Here is a 23,847-nt window from a genome sequence, read left to right on the forward strand (position 1 = left end):
AGGATCGTTCGGACTACTGTTGAATCCCATCCGGTTCACCATGAAACCATGAAAACGGTCGTTCCATGACTTCGAGGCTTGTTTCAGGCCATAAATCGACCTCTGCAGGCGACACACTTGGTTTGTCCCGTCCTGGAATCCTTCGGGCTGAGCCATATAGATCTCCTCTTCGAGCTGCCCGTTGAGGAACGCCGTTTTGACGTCCATCTGGTGGATCGCCATCTTGTCCCGGTTCGCCAAAGCCAGTACTGCCCTAACCGTGTCGAGCTTTGCCACTGGAGAGTACGTTTCACAATAGTCGAAGCCGTACCTCTGGCTGAAACCTCTAGCCACTAAACGGGCTTTGTATCGGTCAGGCTCACCGTTCGCTCCTCGCTTAATCTTAAACAACCACTTACTTGTAATCGGTGTTCGGTTCGCCGGCAGCTTCGCTAGAGTCCAGGTCTGGTTCTTCTGCATAGAATCCATCTCCTCCTCGACGGCCTTCTTCCACAGACTCCAGTCGCCCCTCTTCTGAGCTTCCGCTAAAGACTTCGGCACATCCTGAACGTAGGTTACAGCATTGAAGGCGTAGGCAGCATAATCCACATCATAATCTCGCTGCCACGCCGGAGGGCGTTTCTGCCGCTGCGGTCTTCCGGATTCCACATCCGCCGCTGGAACATTGTCGTTCAGTCCATCTTCTTCTTCGTCAAAACTGTTGAACTCTTCATCAGACTCTTCTGAAACAGCTCCGTCTGATCCTCCAGCCGCACCACCGGTGGCCCCACCGACGGCTTCATCTTCTTGAATCTCTTCGGCCGCATCCTCAGCGACTACTGGAGGCACCACGATCACATCAGATGACTGCTTTAGCTTGACATCCACTTGACCAGTTTCTTCTTCTTCAGCGAAAACCACGTCCCGAGCATGGACGATCTTCCTTGACTTCGGATTCCATATGCGGTAGCCATTATGGGCGTATCCAACGAATACGCCTTTCCAGGTCTTCGAGTCGATCTTCTTCCTCAGCTCCTTGGGTACGTGGACGAAAACGGTACATCCGAACGCTCGTAGCTTCGACACGTCCGGCTTCTTACCCTCCCACAGCTCGTAGGGAGTCACATCCTCGCTTATTGCTCGAGACGGGCTTCGGTTGACCAAGTACGTTGCCGTCTGGATCGCCGGCGCCCAAAACCGCTTCTCAACTCCCGAGTCTTCAAGCATCGACCGCGTACGCTCCACTAGAGTGCGGTTCATCCGCTCGCTCACCCCGTTCTGTTCGGGTGTGTGCGGAACCGTCCACTCGACTTGGATTCCCTTTCGCTGACAGAACTGCTCGAACTCCAGGCTACGGTACTCGCCTCCGTTGTCGCACCGCAAACGACTCACTTTCACGCCGAACTTAGCGGTAACTATCGCTTCGTATTGCCGGAACAGATCGAATACTTCACTTTTGTTCTTCATCAGGAAGGTCATCGTAAAATGACTCCAGTCATCGATGAAGGTCACGAAATAGTTCACTCCCCCGACGCCGATGGGAGTTACCGGCCCGCAAACGTCCGAATGGATTAACTCCAACACTCGCGACGAACGTTTCTCGTTACGCACCGGAAACGGTTTCCGGGTTTGTTTCCCCGCCACACACGACTCGCATATCACGCTCTTGTCCACCTTTGCACCGGTCAGCTCGATTCCAGTGACCATGCCGCCGGAAATTAGTTTCTCCAGACTTCGCGCGTTTAAATGGCCGAACCGACGATGCCACAGTTCCAATCGCTTCGGTATCAGTCCACAGGTCAACAAAGAGTCACTTGCACTACGTTTGTCCGTGTAAAAATCGAGTCGGTACAACTTACCACAACGCGAGCCCATCGCAACGAGTTCCGATCCGCGATGAATCGCCACTCGGCCCTTTTCGTAAGTTACTCTCATTCCCGCTTCATCAACTTTCACCACAGAGAAAAGATTGCAGCGAGATTCAGGCACGAACAAAACATTTCTCACCGTGCATTCCACCCCCGTACCGTTGACATTGGCCATCACCTTGATCGTCCCAACATGTTTGGCAACAATCGATTCACCGTGTTTTGCTACCGCAATTTCAACCGGACACTTTAGAGGCTTCAGCGTTTCGAACAATGCTCTGTCATTCACGATGTGGTCGGAACATCCCGAATCAATGAACCACTGGACACGGGACTCTTCGGGAAACACTTTTTCTTCTTTTCCGCCACTGCCAGCAGCAAAACAAACACCGCTCGATCCAGCCTCTGCTGAGTGCGCTTTCGGGGAGAACTTTTCGCGAGATTTCTCATCACTTTTCGCTTTCTTCTTCGTCGGGCAGTCGGACAGCTTATGCCCCTCTTTCTTACAGCCGAAGCACTTTATCTTCCACTTATTCTTCGGCTGCTTGGAGCCCACGAAAACAGCTGATTCTTTACCCCCCTGATCACTGCACATACCCTTCCGCTTGGTTTCCTCGTCCAAGAGGCGACACTTCACGAATTCGATATTCAACTGCGCCTCTGGCATCGTCTCCAACGCGGTAACGACGGTATCGAACGAAGGACCCAAAGTTAGCAGAAGATGGCAAATCACATCTAGTTCTTCCATCTCCGCACCCGTTCCGCGGTACTCACGCACTAACCGGTCGAATCGAAGAAAATGTTCCTGCAGCGCACCGCCGTCGTGTCGCAGAGCCAGCATCTGTCGCTTCAGGTGCATGCGACTGGCGATGCTGTGCCGCTCAAACACTCTGCTCAAAGCCGACCAAATTTCTTTCGGTGTGCGTTTTCCCTGCACGAACTCCAACTGGGAGTCGTGAATCCGGGAGATGATCAAACTTTTACACTTTTTCTCATTCTTCAGCCGCTTGGCTCGTTCCTTTTCTTTCCGCTGCTTCACCTCCGCCGTGTCCTCGGGCTCTTCTTTCAGCTCGTCCACGTCAGCAACATCAGCCTCGACGCATTCCAGCAGGTCGTGCTCCTCCAAGAGCACCTGCATTCGGAATTTCCACGACGCGAAATTCGACCCGTCGAAAAGCGGCAGGTGAAAACGTTCCACCCGGTCTTCCTCGGCCATCGCGAACACTACTTCCACTGTACGACCGTAAACCGTTTCGGAAACGACCCGGGCCCACAACCTATTGTGGTTTCGGATGGGCAGAAGACGGAATAAAACGGAATAAACTCGGAATAACTTTTGAAGAACACGTTTTAATTCAATGGCGTTTTTGTTTGATTTGAGAATATAACAGTGGGTTATGAAAAGGAACAAAATGTATATAAACACAAAGGTGCGCATAGCAGCACAAGTTAGGTAGTGGTGGTAGGGTTGCCAGGATTGCTATTCCAACAGTGGCTTTCACAACCAGAGGCGCGCGCAACGTTTTTCTATGCATTTGACGTTTCACACTAGCGCATTCTGTTGACGATATGGCACAACACAGTGATTCGTGCAACTTTTCCACCAGGTGATGGTAGTGTGAACTGGGTGATGGATTTCCATGAAAATCGTTCAAGGTGTTACGTCTGTTTGTCTGTGGATTTTCTGTGAAACACCCATTAGAATCATGTGGGCTGTTGATAGATCGACGTAAAAATAATGTTGGCGAATCTATATGTTCAACACGTGACATTCGTGAGTTTTACAATTTGCGCAAATCTATATGTAAAACACATTACACCGACGTGTCAATTTTTTTTGAGTGAACAAAACAAGACGGGCTACAAATTGAGTAAAAAATGATAAATTTAAATTTATACTTTCAATATGTAGTTCTCCAAAGTCTAACACCGGATATCAAACCGTTTTTAATCAGATTTTGTTTTAGATTTTATAGAGGCATTTTAAAATCTTTCCCCACAGACAAACAGACGTAACACCTTGAACGATTTTCATGGAAATCCATCGCCCAGTTCACACCACCATCACCTGGTGGAAAAGTTGCACGAATCACTGTGTTGTGCAATATAGTGAACAGAAGGCGCTAGTGTGAAACTGAGGGGCAATTCACTCTGCTAAATTAGTAATCCTACATTATAGAGATCTGCGGAGGCGGCCATTGTGAGCCAATCGTGCAGAGAGAACTGTCAAAGTGTGAGCCAAATGAACATGCTTATCGTTCGTAGGAAGGCGTCGTTTGAACGGTATTGCAATCGGGACTAAATAAATTAAAATTATTTATTTTTAATATCGAGATATTGGCGGCATATGTATGTTTAGTAAAAAGATAAAAATGTATTGATTCTGCTTTCAAACGCTCATGCTTATGACGACACTTTTGTTGCGGCACTTGTCGAAAAAACTTCCATTGCTGCTTCTTGCTTCACTTCTGCCAATATGTTAAACGTAACACTTTTGCATTGAATTTCAGATTTCTTCGATTGCTCCGCTATTTCAACAAAAAATTTTGGAAAAAAATTCTATCATAATTAGAAAATGTAAACAAAACAACTTGAACCACAACGAAGTCACGCATAAAGTTTGAACATCTAGCTTTGTAGCAAGTGTTGGCAGCTGTTGTAAACCAAAACAAACAGCGTTGCCGAATCGACGTATGTAACTTCCGCTCATCTCTATGTAGAGGATTTCTATGCTAAATTACTGAATTGAAAATACACGATTCAATAAAATGCACAAAAATACTTCAATGCACGAAAAATACAAAAATGCATCAAAAATACACTAAATTCGATAAAAATACCTCAATTCGAAATAAAAGTGCATAAATGCGTCAATACCTAGAAAATGCAAAAATATTTCAAATTCGTCATAAATGCACAAACTTGATACAATACATGGTAAAATGCAAAAATGCATGTAATTGTAATGTTTTTGATTAATTACAACGAAAACATTGAAAATCCCAAGAATATATTTATATTTTCATCGAAGAGCACCAGCCACTTTGAAGCTGTTTATTATGGCATCGTTCTGCTGAGTCAGGAATCCGGCATCAAACTACATTCTGGATTCAGACTCTGGAGTTTATAAGTTTAATAGAGAGTTTATTACCATTGTGCACATACTATTACTAGATCAAAAATACTATTTCCCTTTCGAAAGTTGATTCAATTTCGGAAGAAGCAGATGCTAAAAATGAGATACTGGAGAAAAAGCCGATTATTTTTGTTTTACTGGATGAAGTTGCAGGAATTCGAGATCAGCAAATGAAGTTGAATTGAATGTGATGTCTTGATTTGTGTTAGGTTTCACAGAGTAGTGAATTTATTTTATTTAGTTTTAAACATACCCTGGAACATACTGACTTTTGCTCAAGGATGTTGAATTGAAACCAAGATTGAAACATAAAAGAGCCTATAATGCATTTAATAAATTTTTGATCATATTATGGATACATTATAGCTAACGTGTAGCGTTTAAGAATTGCATTGTTTGCTGCTGAATCGCAGCCATGGCCATAGATCCGGGCTTCCAGGTTGTCGGGTTGATCACCCCATGTTCGTCAGAAACGGAATGCTTGCACTAGGAGGCTTGTTCCGTACTGCAGCATTCCGCAGGAAGGGGCCAAGTCCTGCATGCTTGCACGGTAGATTGACTCATACCCCTGCTCATACCCGATGATCGAAATGGCATGGTCACTTCGCAGTCGATCCTTTACACAGTCCAATCCAAACTGGAAATGATTTCGGTCGAATAGACAAAAAAGTATTCAATCTTTCCAGTTCCTTGTCAAATTCCTCCACAAATTTTGAGGCAGGCTTCTGGATCTGGAGTTCCGGAGCGGCGATGGTTGATGGGGAAATGAGTTCTGGAGCGAGGACTCGCTGAGCTCTTTTTTGCACGAACTCTCTCGGTCAGAGAAGGATTTTTGTGATATTTATAATGCCGGATTCAGTCTCCAACAGATTACCAATAATATTGTTAATAATCTCTACAGACAGGCTACAAAAAGAGAAACATCACACGAAAATGTTTGTGCGAGTACTACGAGGGATTTTTTTTTTCTCGATTACAAACAATGAATCACAACAAAACATGCGGAATTGGAAAAATATGGAAAAATGCGTTTATTCGAAAAATTGCATTTTAAATCGGTTTGAAATCACAAAATGCACATCAATACAAAATTATTAAAAAAGCTCAACATATTACACTATTACAAAAAATGCATAAAAATTCACAAAAAATACGTAAATTCGCTTTTCAATACATCAGGTTGCGTCGAAAATATATAAGTGAATCGCCCCTCGTGTGAAACGTCAAACGCATAGAAAAACGATGCGCGCGCCCCTGGTTGTGAAAGCCACAACTATGAAAATTTGAAATGATCGTTAAAAGCGTGGTCGATGGAAATTTTGCAAGTGTTACGTCTGTTTGTCTGTGCTTTCCCTGTGTTAGGGATAGGGATTTTTCAAAACATCATCGCTCTTCTTCTTCTTCTTTCTCATGCAACATCAAATCACCAATGGTCCACTGCACGAATTTATGCTGGCCTGCTTACTCTCACCGACAATCTGACGTTTGAGCGGTGCCGAGCATTATTTCGAGCAATGGACCATAGGGATTTAAAAAAAAAAATCATCACTTTTCTTTTTTTTCATGCAACATCAAATCACCAATATTGTCGTCGCAGTTGAAAACCGAAGTTTGTCTGTGCCCGAAATTTCCCCACACGCGACAATCGAGTTTTCTCCGCTGGGCAGCGGATCTGGCCCTATATTCTGCGCACTTTGCCCGACGTACGTCCAACGCACGGTTTGGGAAAAATCGATTTTCGTGTGTCAAAAATTCCGATTTTCAACTGCGCGAACAATATTTTGCCAAATAAATCTTGTGATCTGCGTGCTTATTATTATGGCAACCCTTCCTGAGTTTCAAAGTCTGAACCGCTGTTTTGACATGAGCACATACGATAAAAATTTTCTTGTCAAACACCCGTCAACGAAAGCGGTTATTTTTTGAAGCAACCGGTTCTTCTCGCGCACTGCACCCCAGTGATGCATCCCCGACCCGAAAAAAGCGAAGCGAAAACATAAAACAGTTTGCAAATTTGTGGTGGATTGTTTTTGTGCATTTATTTTCCGTAAAAGTGATTTGCAGCAAGATAGCAGTGTAGAGCATACAATTTTGAGCTGCCTGCAATTGTTAGTTTGAAGAAAAATTGATGGTTTCCCCTTCGTTTGTGCTGCAAACCGTCGGTAAACATGAGCAGTTCGCGTCATAAACGATCGTCGGTAAGTCCGTTACAAAACATTGGGACCGAAACGGGTGGAAGGAAACCAGTTATGATTTTTTGTAGATTCTGAAGAAACGGCCCTCCGTTGATCCGGCAAGTTTGGAAGGAAGTCCGTCGGAAACTACGACCACGTCAAAGGTGACCAAGCGGATCGGATTCAAGCCGAAAAAGTCCGTGAAGTGAGTTTGTTTACATGTTTATACGAGAGATTGGGGTTTAATTCAATGTCTGGGTTTTTTGCAGAGAATTTTTCGCTTCTGAGGAAACGGCAACGATTTGGTGCAATTCTTACGAAGTATCAGCAGATGGGACACCTCCGTGTCTGGTTGTTGCGGACGTCAGTACGATAAAAGATGCGTCGAAGATTGATTGTGCTCCTGGCTCGACAAAAACCGATAGTTGCCAGACGAACAATAAAGAAAATCGTTTGTCCGCGGAAGAGCTAAGAGCCAGTTTTGGGGACAGCAGCAGCATTTGGAATTTGTCCATATCGGTCAGTGAAGAGGAAAGACGACGACTGAAAGCGGAAAATTCAGTTCTAAATACGACAGATAAACTAACTCAGGATCCAGTTTCTCTACCGAGGCCAGTTCTGCGACAGAAGCAACTGGAAGTACAGGAGGATTCCAGCGCCATGGACATTAGTCCGGTAAAGTCCGATGGCAATATGGCCTCCCCCAAGAAAATACTTTACCATCATCCCAAACAGAACATGTTTATAACGATTGCGAATGAAAACAGACCATCGGTGGCTTCGCCCAACGACTCGGAAATTAATTTCTTCGGACCACCTCCGGGAGGGAGCCAGCCAGCACAGAAACAGTCACAACCAGCGAAGATACTTTTCCAGACATCCAACATTAACAATCAGTGGCGAAATAAGTCGATACAGACCGAGCCGCGCGCATCGATGGTTGGCAACATGCGTTCGACCGCGGTCAATGCCGATTTGTCCGCAGACGGCTGGAGTTCGCACGTTGCCGCAACGGAACCATTCGGCCAGCACCGGTACACCTTCGGAACCAGTCAGTTTGAAATATCGGAAGCGTGGAACTCTCATCCGGCGGCGGCTCTAAAACTGAAAATGCTTCAGCAAGGGAAAATATCGGCGCAGTTTGATCCACGGCTTTCGGATGACGGCGGTGGCGAAGGAGGGGGAGGGGGAGAGGATATCGATAGCACCCTGGCGATTACGCAGACGGTGGCGAAAATGTTAGGGCCCGGTTCGAGGCCAGTTTCATTGGAGAACACCCGAGTGATGGAGTCGGAGCCCATGGACGTCACTACTAATAAGGTAAGATTATGGTAAAGCTTCTACACCCACAAAAAGCGTATAAATACCGCTTGGAAACATGACTTTCGATTCAATGTCATGAGCAGAGAGTAAAAAATTCGGAGATTGAAAGTGAAGATTGACATTCTCATTTTTTCATTCGTGTTTGGCCACATTCATTGTCAGCTGAATGCCTGTCTTTTTTCATTCAATTCTCTGTCACGAATATTTTTTCGCACGTCGTAAAATGTCCAATTTCTGTTAACAGACGCACAATCCGGCTCAATGGACAAATAGAGAACATGATTAATATTGTAATTAAGTACTTTACACAAGTTGAAGTGATTGGAAGTATAATCGGGAGTTACGGTCCAGTTTTATTTCTCAGTGAAAATTGTCAGTGACAGAAAAATGAATGAATAGGTGGAAAAATTCATTCACCAAAATGAATTTTATTTTGATCCCTCAATTGAGAATTTTCAAAATTCACGCTGAATTTCACTCATTGAAAATGAAAATTTTTAACTCTGGTCATGAGGGCCAAGTCACATACCAACCAATCAACTCAGCTCGCCGAATTAAGCAAATAAGTAGCTGAAAAACAATAAGCTTATACACTGTAAATGAGCCTAAACAATTATTACCATCTTAGTAACAACAGAGCAATGACGGATATTTCCTTGATCACCCTATTCGTCCTTAATTTTCATGCTTTGGCAAGTGTGAAAAAAATGAAAGTTCCTCAAACAGCAAAATTCAGCGAGGCAAATTCTAGTTTATTTCAAAATCAGTTCGCGGGCCGCAGTTGGAGGATAACTGGTTGAGGACCTTCGGGGATGCACTTACACCGTCAACAAAATGCGCAGTTTACAAGCTTTCTGTTAATGGTATTGAGATGCGCGGGAGGCCCAGAGACTATACAGAAGCGTGTAATAGTAGATTCCGCTTGAGAAAATTGATAATTGAATCACAGACATCAATCTGTGATTGAATTTTGCATACTGTTGCAAACCACTGGATAGCCTCTCATGCTCCCGTTGTTCGGCTTGTTCGTCGATAGCGTTTCGATATGCCTTAAGTAACCGTTCCAAAGTATCCGTTTTTATGTTAAAATTAACCTAACTGTCAAAAAATTAATGTCAATCAATAGCTGGTTTCAACAAGGAATCGCGCATTTACTAAAAATGTTAAAGCTTATGTTTAAGGCGAAACTGGAAGCATTTCCTCACTTTTTGGTTTTTGATTTTTTATTTACCCTTCAGCGCGCGCGCTGTTGTAAAAAGTACAACACCACCAAAAAACCTCGCTTTTCGTATACAGCGCGAGCGCGGTGCAGTTTCGATTGTTTGATGGCGCGCGTCCTGGAAGGTTAAAAACCCAGATTAATCCACCTAGTGGTGATAGTGCCTTTCTCGTCGAATATGTATTCATGATCTTTACGTCGACACTAGTCAATCCTGAGAACACTTATACCTGTGCTTGCTTATACGCTTAATACTATTCATGTAAAATTTGACCTCCTTATGGACCAAATTGTGCACAGTAATTTTAGACGCAAAACGAGATTGGAAAAACTTTATTCAGTGTTGATGCGATAAAATTATAATTTTCCCATAACACGTTGATCCATCCTACTTTATATTAACACCACAGGAATTTGAAATGGTGTGATTTGATGAGATTGCGTTGGTCACAATTTTATTCTCTTGCATATATGAAGTCTTTGACCATTTCTTCACTTTTAATCTTACCCACCGTTAACCAGGCTTTAAGAAAAGTCAAGATTTGATTTATCGCTAACATTGGTTTTGTTCACTTTCATAATTCCACTATTTGATGTACCGCATGCCTGGGTTTGGTTCAATTCCACGCTTGATCTGGCGGATACCTGGAACCGATTCCATGACACTACTGGTTGTCCTAAATATTGTATATGGCTATTTTCTTGTCAACTGGTTATCAGGCTGCCTAAAAAGCCGCGAATCGATGTGTTACATGGGGAGCATCCGCTGAAATTGGGAATTTTCGAAGCTCCCCCTCCCCTCTTCGTACGGGTTTTTCCTATACTTAACCCGGGAGCGGTCGCGTCGTGTACTGAGTATACGCACCATGAAAAAAGCTCACTTGTAGTACAAAGCGTGTGCGTAGTGTCGCTGAGGGTGGCTGAAGACGCGACTGCTCGAGGGTAAAATAGCTTGTCACACTTTTACAACCCCCTCTCCCCGTACTTAATGGATAACCTCATGCATGATTTTATTTTACTTCTATATTTTACCCATTTTCGGTGGGGCACTCGTTACCTGTTTTTCAACAGTACCGGTTCTCCCAAATGTGCGTCTGAGACTTTTTGCTGACAAACTGTCAATTAGGTTATTGAAAAAGCCGCGATTTGGTGTGTCGCATGCATAGATTCGGTTCACTTTTATATTTTACCACTTATGATGAGACACCCAAAATCGGTTCCCGGACAGGACCTGTTGTCCCAAATTTGGTCTGCGACTACTTTTTTGCTAACCGTTCATCAGGTTACCGAAGAAGCTGCTGTTTGGTGTGTCGCATGCATGGGTTTGGTTCACTATTATATTTGGACATCAATTTCTTGCTAACTTTTCATTAGGTTATCAAAAAAGCCGCGCTCTGATGTGTCGTATGCATGGGTTTGGTTCACTTTCATATAAGGCGATTTCCGACGAGACATCCGGAACTGGTTCCGCAATACAACTGGCAATCTCCAATGTGGCCTGAGCCTACTTCCTTAATAACCGGGCATCAGGGTATTGGAAAAGCCGTGATTTGATATGTCGCATGTGTGGATTTGGTTCACTTTTCTATCTGGCCTTTTCCGGCGGGACCCCCGGAGCCGGTTCCGGAACACTACCGGTTCATATATGGTCTGATACTGTTTTCCTGCTAACCTTTCATTAGGTTAGCGGAAATGCCGCTGTTTGATGTGCCGCATGCATGGTTTTGTTGCATTTTCATGTCTGGCTCCTCCCAAGGGCACCGGTCCGGATTACCTAAATGGCCATAACTCCGGAACGGCTGGACCGATCCGAACCATTTTCAATAGGAAACAATGCGGTAAAATTCCGGTTCGATGCAAGCTATAATCCGAAAAATCGAAAAAATGGGAAGTGTCTTAAAAGTGAGTGACCTTTTTTGTACAGATACAGTCGACTCTCCACATGTCGATGTTCTACATCTCGATATCTCTCCTTATCTCGATGGTTTGGTCGGTCCTTTCAATCTGCATACATTTTACCTTTCTACATGTCGATATCTCCTTATATCGATATCTCTCTATCTCGATGCGATCTGGTTCGTTTTTGTTCTAGATTTTCTCTTCATATGTCGATATGCCCGTTTTTACAGATTGCTAGATCTCGTTTCTTAGGTGCAAAACATTCTGGGAAGGCGGAGTGACATCTGTTTGTTGACGGTTTTTCCTAGTTACGGACGATTTTTCAATCTAATGTGCATTACAAATTGGTTCTTGAGTTCGATCTCTCCCTATCTCGATGGTCCCTTCAATATCGAGATGTAGAGAGTCAACTGTACATACATACACTGCCGTGAATCGCATATTTGTCCCATTTGCATAGGAAATCCAGCAAAGATGGGACTGATATGCGATTCACGGTAGTACATGCAAGCATGGGAAAACTCATTCGCTCACCCGAATGCCGGCGATGCAAACTAGCAAAAAGAACGCCAACAACTTAATACTGAGTGAGAGCACGGCGCACTAAGAACGAACGCAGCACGAACGGCTCGCTACCGACGGCAACGAAGCGAATCAGGAGAGAAACAAATAGTGAGCGAAATGAATCACCCTGCATCGGTGTATACGAAACGAACGATCGCTCTCTCAACTACCGAGTGGCATTCAGCTGATTGAATTAACACGCACTCGCTGATTCAATTCCCAGTACTGAATGCTTCCACTGAACGCTAAATGAACGTTCCAAAACGATTGCTCTCGCACCCGACTCAGAACGCAAACATTTGTTCAATATTGGTTCGTTCGCCTTCGGCACTCAGATTCTGTAGCGATTCATTCGGCCGCCGTTGCTTGCGTTGCTCGGTGCTCGGCGATTAGAAAGAATGGGCAATGCAAGTGGAAAGATTTTGCTTGGCTGGGGGAGAAGCACACTCGCATCAGATTGTGCGTGGATGTGAGTGAGGCATACGCAATAAATTAATGATTTTTTCCCAACCTTGCATACATGCATACATACATACATACACACAACTTGGCTGATCGACACTTTTCGTGCCTTCCCTGCGAGGTCCGGCGTGCGAGACCTCCTTGGTGCAATTTGCGTTCATGGTGCGAGGCTAAGGGGTCGTCCATTTATTACGTAAGGCAATTTTTACGACTTTTCGACACACCCACCCCCCTTTGTAAGATTTTTTGTATGAAAGTCCAAATATTTTTGTATGGCGCGTAAGATTTCTCAAACCCCCCCTCCCTCCATAAACCCTTACGTAATTAATGGACGGCCCCTAAGCATAACAAACGGGGTCGGTTGTATTGCAACAAACGTACCACGCATTGCGCCCTAACCTGTACACTATGTACTGCTTCTGCTTGGTATAGTAAAATCTACTTGGTTTATGGTTGCTGCTATTAATTGAATGATTGTAGAGGTATAACTGCGTATAGCACAGTGGCCATTTCGAAAACAGTAATCTAGTTTTGTCGTCGCATGTAAAATCTATATCTATATATATAAAAATGCAGTGGCATACGTGGGACCGCGCATAACTTGCGAACGGAAGGTCCGATTTTGGTCATCTTAGTTTTGTTCTGTTAGTTTTCACCCAAGGAAGGTTTATGAGGCAAAAAACATGGAAAAATTGAGAGTTCTTTAAAATTTATCTTCCACACAGTTTGTGACCGGGGACTTGGTTTTGGATAGAAACTTGAAACGTCAAAAAACGCAGTAGGCGAGACAAAGTTTGCCGGGTACAGCTAGTATATATATATAAAAATGCAGTGGCATACGTGGGACCGCGCATAACTCGCGAACGGAACGTCCGATTTGAATCAGTGGTCGTCTCGGAATAAGTGGTTGTTTATTAGACTGGTTTCATTCTTATCTAGTCGATCGATTTATGACTGTAAAGATAAGTGACACGACGTCCACAGCCTTTTGTGTCACTTCCGGTGTTCCGCAGGGCAGTCATATTGGACCCTTCCTTTTTTTGCTCTATTTGAACGACGTTAACTCTCTACTCGACTGCTTCAAACTCTCATACGCAGATGATTTCAAACTATTTCACGTAATCACTTGTCGTCAAGATAGTGAATCTCTGCAGATTGAGCTGAACAACTTCACCTCTTGGTGCTCTGTGAACCGGATGTGTTTAAATCCCTCAAAATGCTCGGTTATCTCTTTCGGTAGAAAACGCTCGCTCATGCGTTTTGATTACTCTATTGCCGGCAAGATCATAAATAGGGTATCTTCGATAAAAGATCTTGGCGTCGTCTTAGACGAAAAACTAACCTTTAAAGACCATATAGGTTATGTCACTTCGAAAGCATCAAAGTGTCTGGGCTTCATTTTTCGTGTTGCTAAACATTTTACTGATGTTCACTGCTTAAAAGCTTTGTACTGCTCCTTAGTGCGTTCCATACTTGAATATGCTGCTGTCGTTTGGGACCCTTATTACAGGTGTAGCGTTCTTCAAATCGAAAGGATCCAACGTAAATTCGTTCGGTTTGCACTCCGCAACTTACCCTGGAATGACCCATTGAATCTCCCAAGTTACGAAGATCGCTGTTTATTAATAGATCTCCCACTTTTGGAAACTAGGCGAAAAGTTTTCAAAGCTTGTTTTGTTGCTGATGTCTTACAGTCTCGTATAGATTGTCCCTGTGTTTTAAATTCTTTGAATATTGATATCCGTCGTCGTTGTCTGCGTTCATACCAGTTTCTTCGTCTACCTGCTTCACGTACCAACTACGCTTATAATAAGCCAATAATTAGTATGTCCCGTATGTTCAACCGGTGTTTCCATGTTTTCGATTTTACTCTGTCTCGCTCAACTACTAAAAGGCTCTTAGTGATGTTTTTCGTGTTAGTTAGTTAGGTTTGTTAGGTTGTGTGAATAGTTTAAGTAATTTATAATGTTAATGTTAAGTTAAGTCATTTTTTGTTCATCATTTGGATTGTATTATTTCTGTGGATGAGTAAAGATGAGGAGGTTTTGCGCCCATTTGAGAAAGAGCTTACATGATTGCTCTACTCAAACGGGCTTTTCCCTGCTCCTAAATAAACAAATCATCTTTGTTTTGTTCTGTTAGTTTTCACCCAAGGAAGGTTTATGAGGTATAAAACATGAAAAAAATGATAGTTTTTGAAAATCGATCTTCCATACCGGGGACCGGGGATTTGGTTTTGGCTAGAAACTTAAAACGTCAAAAAACGAAGTAGGCAACACAAAGTTTGCCGGGTACAGCTAGTACGCAGCAAAAAAAAAACTCCCCTATTGCTTCGTTATTTAATAAAAAATCAAAAACCGAAAAAAGGAGATGGGGGCAATTCAAATATGACGTCCATCATTTTTCGGGAATTTTAGACCCCCCCCCCCTCCCCCCTCTGTCGCGCTTTTTCGTATACCTTATACATGGAGTGTCACACTTTCTCAGACCCCCCCTCCCCCCTAAACTATGGACGTCATTTTTGAATGACCCCATGGTGAAGTTTGACTACGAAGACGGTTTGCTAGAAACCACAGACAGCAAAATGACAGGATTTTCGTATTTCGATGGGAATGGCGATGAGGAAGAAGCAGCATTCCAAGAACATAACCAAAATTTATTCACATTTGCTAAAAAAAAAAAACAACACGATCGAACGAAAACAGGAAACAGCAACTCAAGTTAGAAACAACACCAGTATTGCTGGTTTTGTTTTGAAGTTGAGTTGCAATGTTCAAAACGCTTACCCCAAACAAGCGACTCAAAGGTAAATTACGTTGACCATTTAACTAACAACACATTCTCTTACAGCCAGTGCTGAAATAGTAGTTTATGCAACAAAGTGCAGAATGAAGATTTTTACAGCACGAGTCGTACATTTATCCAACGAGGCTTGCCGAGTTGGATAATTACGACGAGTGCTGTAAAAATCGAGTTCTGCACCGAGTTGCGTACAACGTTTTTTGCAGCTTCATAAATTACCACTTGAGGATAGTTTTTAACAAAACTGTTTCATCAGACTGCACACTGATGTTCATAGCCATGATTAAGGAAATCTGATAATTGCAGGTTATACAGAACAGTTGTCACAATTTTTCAAACCTTCATCCAGAAAGCATCAATAAGTTGATCAAAACTGAAAACAGTGCTGTAATGGTTCATTACGCAACGCAAATCAGTGCTGTAATGAACCATTACAGCACTGTTAATTTGGTGTGGGAAAGTAGGCCTTTTCCTGGCAAGTTGGCGTGAGGTAAAATGGCCTATTACGATGAGAAGTTGCAAAAATTTCATTACGTAATATCTTAATTCAATCACCTACAGCTCATTTTAGAAGCTGAACCTGAGAATATGGTATATGAAAAACTTGTGCGGCTAGACTACTACTACAAGAAAGTCACGGAAAACCCGCCATTTTTCAAATATTTAAGGTAAATGTCACGTACCGTGAGGGCGCCATTCACCGCTCATGCCCCATTCACCGCTGATTTTGGGTCAATCATACAAAAATGATCAAATGTTAGTAAAGTATCGTGACAAAAGTGAATGTAACATGCTGCCACATTAAAAAATTATCATTTCACCAAGTTTTTATATGGGTGTACCTGAAATCACGTTCTCAAAAAATATTTCTCACACTGCGCTGCAGGACAACATGGGAACTGTTTAGGGCAAACAGCGGAAAAAATATCCAACAGGTAAAACCCGTTAAAGATTCCATTTTGACAAAACAGGATGAACTGAACGTCATGAATCATCAATACATTGGTAAATAAAAGTTATTTCGTTTTTATAAATGAATAGTTTCTGTGATTCAATGAAAAAATAATCCATTCCACGTTTATCTTTGGTCGAGAACGGTCGTGTTTGCAAAGCAGTGGTCGATAGTTGTGTTGTGAGAACGGCCTATTGTTTCCTCCGTCGGACGATCTTTTATCAGGATAAGTACCATTGTTCGCTTTCTACTGAATTTCTATCGCGATAAATAACCGGTGGCCGCACGGGCGTTGCGGTCATGGATGCTGACGTTAAAGATCCTCCTGATAAGACATCTCCAGAAAATTCACCAAGATCCAGAGCTTACCATGCCACAGCTAAGCCTCCTTTCGTTGTATTTTTCCGTCAAGTTGAAAAACCTTTGGATACTACGTCAATCTCTAATGATCTCCACAAGCATTACCGCTCGATCCAGCAAATTCGTAAAATCACGCTTAAGAAAATCCGCGTAGTAGTAACAGATCGAAACGACGCTAATGCTATCGTGAAGAATAAGCTCTTTAAACAGTACAGAGTCTATATCCCAAGTGAACAGGTGGAGATTGACGGCGTCATCGATGATTCTTCTTTAGTCCCACAACACATATTTGAAAATGGCGTCGGTAAATTCCGGAATCCAAATGCTCCCTCGGTGAATATTCTGGAGGTTGTTCAACTCGTCGCTTCTCGCAAAGAAGGAGAGAATATCGTTTATGACCCAAGCCACTCTTTCCGTATAACATTCGAGGGAACAGCCCTTCCTGACTATCTGGAAATCGATCAAGCGTTGATCCCGGTTCGTTTGTACGTCCCAAAAGTTTTGCTATGCACAAACTGTAAGCGATACGGTCACTCAGCCAAAATGTGCGATAACAGAGCACGATGTGGCAAGTGTGCGGAGCTCCACGATGAATCAACATGTACCTTCGTATCTCCTTTGTGTATCCGCTGCAATGGAGAACATGACCTTTCCCCAAAAAGTTGTCCCTCATATGTAGATCACGTGACGATGACCCGACGAAAGCTACTAGAGAAATCTAGGCTCTCATTCGCTGAGTTGCTATCGAACGCCGACGAAGAAGCAGTGGCACTCGAAAATGCATTCTCACCTCTTGCAGACCTCCCTGAAGATCCCGATGAGAACGGTAATTGCAGCTATACCTATGTCTTCCCAAAAAGAAAGAAAAAGTCCGCTACCATAAAGAAATCGCCGGACAATCCTCCCACACTAAATCAGTCTCTCCAAAACATTCCTCCATCAGATCGATTACCCTCGACAAGGTCTACTCAGAGCAAACCTAACCAGAGTAGTTCTCAACAGTTCTACAGACTCTCCCAGCACGAACCGCAACAACCCACCAATTCTAGCTTCAACATTCATGACAAATCACAGTTTCCCTCTCTCCCAGCATCTCAGAAGAGACCTAACAATACTCGCTCTGATCAGTCCAACCTGTCGATACCACAGTTGATTCGTATGATGTGCTCTGTACTACGTGTTTCTAACACGATGATGTCTGTCGTAGAAAGCATGATGCCCCTGTTCAGTTTAATCTGGGAAAAGATAATCGTTCACGTGCCCCTCCTTGCGTTCATTACTGCTAATGATGTCTAACGCCACTCCTAATCAAATATGCTTGCTTCAATGGAATGCGCATAGTATTCTCCCCAAGATAGCAAATCTCAGATCCCTCATTAACTTTAATCAAGTTCAAGTGTTCGCCATATCGGAAACGTGGCTAACAGAAGACAAACATTTCTATGTGCCTCGTTTCAACATAATCAGAAGCGATAGAGATCAACCGTATGGAGGTGTCTTGCTGGGTTTCAAACACGGGATTGAATTCAATCGGATCGATATTGAACAATCCTCTCCTGTTGAAATAGTTGCGGCCACGGTTAATTTAAAGTCCCTTACACTAACAATTGCGTCACTTTATATTCCTCCCAATGTTAACCTCAGATACAACGACCTCAAACATATTGTAGACTCTCTCCCTCCACCTTTGATGCTCTTAGGAGATTTTAATTCTAAAGGGTGTGCGTGGGGTGAACTTGTAGATGATAGCAGGGCAAAAACGATCTACGACCTGACTGATGAATTCAATCTTGTAATTTTGAACACTGGAGAAATAACTAGAATCGCATGTCCTAACCAACAGTGCAGTAGATTAGATTTGTCGTTATGCACATCCAGATTAGCTTTGAACTGTTCGTGGAGAGTTATCGATGATCCATCCGGAAGCGATCATTTACCAATAATTGTGTCGCTTCAATCTAGTGAAACCGAATCGAATACCACAACGAACTACGATTTGACGAAGTACATGGATTGGGACAGATATAGGCGGAAATTAAGTACAATCGTTTCTAGTCTCGGGCATTTTGAAGATCCTCTTGCATTACACACAGTTCTGATTGATACCATCAAACAAGTTGCAATAGAAAGCCAAACTAAGCCGATTCCTATGACTGGACGTGTTCGCAGTAATCCTACAATTTGGTGGGATTGGGAATGTTCTAAAATGTTGAAAAAACGTTCAAACGCATTTAAACAATTTAGAGCTCTGGGGAGGTCTGAGGATTTTCTAAATTACAAAAAAGTGGAGGCTGAATCAAAAAGGTTGTTCAAAACTAAAAAGCGTGGATATTGGAAACAGCTAGTGGAATCATTCGACAAAGATACATCTCTTCGATCTTTGTGGTCAATTGCCAAAAAAATGCGCAACTGTTCAGCTCCTAGGGAAAATCTGAATAGCTATTCAGAAGAATGGATTACACCATTTAGTAGTAAAATTTGTCCCCCATTTGTACATAACGAGAAACCCGATGTTGCCACCATTGATGGATTAGATGATAACAGCGATTTGACAAAGGCTTTCAGCATGGAAGAATTAGAATCTGCCTTAGTTCAGGCAGAAAATAACGCGCCAGGAATTGATGATATCAAGTTTGCTTTATTGAAAAACTTACCGGTAAATGCAAAACAACTTTTACTACAGCTATACAACGACTTTTTCAAACTGAACACTTGTCCCCAATCATGGTATGAAGTAAAAGTGCTCCCAATTTTGAAGCCGGGAAAAAATGCTACGGATCATAACTCTTATCGACCCATTTCACTTCTAGTATGTGATAGGAAAGCCTTTGAAAAAATGTTGCTAGTTCGTATGGAACACTGGGCGGAAAGGCATAATATTTTTTCAGCTACACAGTACGGCTTTAGACGAGCACGAGGCACACGTGATTGCTTAGCAAAATTTTCTACTGCTATTCAAGTAGCATTTGCCAAAAAAGAAAACCTGACTGCCGTGTTTTTAGATATTTCAGGAGCATTCGACTCCATTTGCATTGATATTTTATACTGCAAACTAATATCTGTAGGATTTCCCATTCAAATTAGCGATTTCTTATTCACGCTTCTGAAAACGAAACAAATGCACTTCATTGTTAACGGGCATACTAAAGTAACTCGTACAGGATACATTGGTGTCCCGCAAGGATCGTGCTTGTCCCCTCTTTTGTACAATGTATATGTTAAAGATATTGACTCCTGTATTCCCGATGACTGTGAGCTCGTACAGTTCGCCGACGATGCAATCATATGGATTTCTGAAAAAGATGATGAGATCGCTAGAACTCACATCCAACACACGATTCAAAATCTCGAAACATGGTCAATCTCAAATGGCTTATCCTTCTCCAGCAGCAAAACCGAACTGATGGTATTTTCTAAGAAACATAAAATTCCAGAGATGAAGATTTTGATGGATGGAATTGAGCTAAAGTTAGTTGAATCACACAAATACTTGGGAATTTGGTTTGATCGAAAGTGTCTATGGGGAGGTCAAATAAGAGAAATTGTTAGAAAATGTCAAAAAAGAATAAACTTCTTGAGAACGATTTGTAGTACCTGGTGGGGAGCCCATCCTTCCGACATGATTACTTTATATAAGACTACCATACTCTCTGTAATGGAATATGGTAGTATAACGTTCTGCAGTGCCGCTAAAACTCATATTTTGAAGCTGGAGCGCGTTCAATACAGAGCCATTCGAATATGCCTTGGAAGCATGATGTCTACGCACACTTTTTCTTTGGAAGTTATGGCTGGCATTAAACCTTTGATGTTAAGATTTGAAGAGTTAAATCTACGGTTTCTCGTAAAAAGCATCACTACGGACCACCAACTCAACAGTGACCTCGCTGTTCTTAAAAATTTGAAACCTGAACACCATCTTGCCGCGCTCTACAACTCTCTTACCGAAATGAACGTTCACACAAGTATACATACATGCACCACCAATTTTGAAATTGAAGATTTACTATTTGTTCCTCACATCGATCTATCCTTACACGAAGAGTTTCAAAACATTGCTGATTGTTGGCATGAACAATTAGCAGTTAACGCGTTCCGAAATAAAACAGAAAATGTGCCACTAGAAAATATATTCTTCACAGATGGTTCAAAATCTAATGACAATGTAGGTTTCGGATTATTCCACAAGACTATCAGGCGTAGCTACAAACTTGAACCTCCAGCATCAATATTTTGCGCAGAAGCTTTGGCAATTCAGCAAACGTGTCAAATAATAAATGATCTTCCCCAAGGATTCTATTTGATTTGCACCGACAGTATGAGTACTCTCAAAGCCCTATCTTCTTGTGTAGTTAACAAACATACAAACGTAATCGTCATTCAGATCAAACGTATTCTAAGAATGCTATACTCTCATGGATATGTTATAAAGTTTTTGTGGGTCCCGGCTCATTGTGGCATAAATGGCAATGAGTCCGCTGACGAGCTCGCAAAAGCGGGAGCATTAACAGGAGATCTCTTTGAGCGTCCCATCCACAATGAAGAATACCTACCCATGATCAAAAGTTACATACAAAATAAATGGCAACAAAAATGGACTGAAGATGACCTGGGCAGGTATTGCTACTCAATATTACCTAAAACAAAAGATAAACCTTGGTTTAGTCAACTCAACTTTAACCGGAACTTAATTAAAAATATGAGTAGATTAATTTCCAATCATTTCTGTCTCTCTTCCCATCTTTATCGAATAGGCGTCAAACAGTCAAACCTTTGTGACTGCGGAAATGGATATGAAGACTTCAACCATGTGTTGTGGGACTGTCAGAAATATAACGCCCATCGCAGGACAATGATGGATGAACTGCGAAAAGAAGGATTTCCGGCTCGAAGTTGCATCAGAGACATTTTGAGCAAAACGAACACCAAGTTTTTGATAATCATAAATAGTTTCATAAACAAAGCGAAAATTACGCTTTGATTGTCACTCAATTGTAAAAAAAACTCTTAAGAAGAAGTGTATTTTTTTTTTAATATCTAATATTAATTATTATATAAGTTATTCGCTACTCGGCGCCGTTATGCTGTATTTGCTATTGTGCCTAATAAAAAAAATAAAATGGGATCATCCCGAAAAAAAAAAAAAAAAAAAAAAAAAAAAAAAAAAAAAAAGAAAAAATAATCCAATGAGCGGTGAATGGATCCATTATGAGCGGTGAATGGATGCATGAGCGGTAATAGGAACCAAGAGATAACACATTTGAATTTTTATTTTTTCGGCCGTAAACATATTTTATAATCGTTCTATATTTTTTCTATAATAACAACATCATTGTTGAGTTGTTAACGTAAATTAAAGTGCAATATTCGCAAACGTCGATTTGTAATGTCATGTACTTTACGAAAATGCCGTTAAATGAGCGGTGAATGGCGACCTCACGGTACTACCTTTGAAAAATGCCAAATGATATTCACCGTGAATATCATTGGCATTTTTCGAAGGTAGTCCGTGACATTTACCCTTTATATTCGAAAAATATCGGATTTTTCGTGACTTTCTTGCAGAAGTGGCCTAGCCGAACAAGTTTGTCATATACCATATTCACAGGTTCAGCTTCTAAAATGAGCTGTAGGTGATTGAATTAAGATATTACGTAATGAAATTTTTGCAACTGATTGATTGTAGGTGTACTGTACTGCCCCCACTCGCATAACAGTCCCATTTGCAAAAAATAGGAATTGAGAAAACGGCATTTGAAGTTTGAAAACTTGTTTCCATATAAAACTTTAAAAAATCGCCAAAATTTGAAAAATATTTTGATTATCTCGAAACTTTCACAGATTGCTTTGTACATGAATATATTGCTGTAAAAATATTACAACCACTACAAAGTTGTTCAGTTTTGTGTTACGTAACACAAAAATCCATGATGGGACTGTTATGCGGGTACTTTTGATATGGGACGCTCATAACTTGGTATTTTTTTCACACATTGGCATAAAAATTCGTACTTTTTATTGTTGTTTTTGGAAGTACATAAAAAATGATGACTATTCATAACGTTAACTCAAAAGTGATGAAAAGTCAAATTGGACTGTTATGCGAGTGGGGGCAGTGTAGGTGATTGAATTTAGATATGACAAAATTAAATTCTCAGCACTGCTTACAGCTCAATACACCACATCGATTTCCCACCTTTCCTAATCCTTAAGGCCACGCAAAACTTAAAAGCCGCATGGCTAAAGAGGTTGCTATGCCTACTCCCTAAGTCAAAGGTGTACCTATTATGGACGATGCGAGTTCTCGGACTTGCATTGGAGACTTGGCCCTATGACCCCCTTGTGCATCAATAAAATAAATAAAATAAAATAAAATAATTTTCCTTAGGAAGTGCCATATTTGGTACAGGCACCCTATCAAGAAAAATGATGAAATAAAAATCTCCAAATGCCTGGTCGTGCACCAGAGCACCACCTCAGATTTGAGTTCTAATGGCCTTGGACAATATTTTATGCACATAGAATAAGATTTTGTTCTACCATTTTTAGCAAAAGTAATCAAAAAATATTTTTAAACACAAAAAGAAGTCATGGGCGGGATAGGGTTAAGTGATCGGTGGCATACAAGTAACCGATAAATCCACAATGATGTTGATAATGATATTTATTGATATTCACGTGTTGTGCGCCACCTCGTATCAAAATTTTATTGATTTATGTGCCGATTTATAAAAAAGAATAAAAAAAACCAAAAATAAAAAAAAAAAACCTCGCCTTCTGCTTTAGATTTACCTCTGTAGTCTTTTCATGCGAGCCCTTCTGGCCCAACCTGGTGCAAAAGGTAAACAATGCTGTATGGTCCACTGCACGGCATAAAGATCACAAGGCAGGCTCACGAAGTGTGATCTTTATGCCGTGGGCAGGCTAGTAACCTATGTAAACATCTATTTTGTATGTAAACATGTGACGTCGTTCTCATTGATTACTGCCGTTGATCAAATTGGTGTGGAGTACTAGATCGCCTATGAACGATTTGAATTACGTCATCAAAAAGCTGTCAGATTTCGGGAATAGGGCACTGCACTGTTTTGAATTTGCATGGGATTTTG

General features: G+C 41.9%; 1 protein-coding gene across 1 annotated transcript in view; it reads left to right on the top strand.

Moving 5' to 3' along the window:
* The first annotated feature begins 6,916 nt into the window (after positions 1 to 6,916).
* The window catches only part of LOC109400001 (uncharacterized), a 30,541-nt gene continuing 13,610 nt past the window's right edge, over positions 6,917 to 23,847 (top strand). Inside the window, exons 1-3 of the mRNA XM_019672461.3 lie at positions 6,917 to 7,181; positions 7,247 to 7,362; positions 7,427 to 8,477. Coding sequence (XP_019528006.3) covers positions 7,152 to 7,181; positions 7,247 to 7,362; positions 7,427 to 8,477 — 1,197 coding nt within the window. The 5' untranslated portion in view covers positions 6,917 to 7,151. The remainder of the gene's footprint in view (positions 7,182 to 7,246; positions 7,363 to 7,426; positions 8,478 to 23,847) is intronic.

The sequence above is a fragment of the Aedes albopictus genome, chromosome 3 (genome assembly GCF_035046485.1).
Source record: "Aedes albopictus strain Foshan chromosome 3, AalbF5, whole genome shotgun sequence".
In the NCBI taxonomy this organism is placed as follows: domain Eukaryota; kingdom Metazoa; phylum Arthropoda; class Insecta; order Diptera; family Culicidae; genus Aedes; species Aedes albopictus.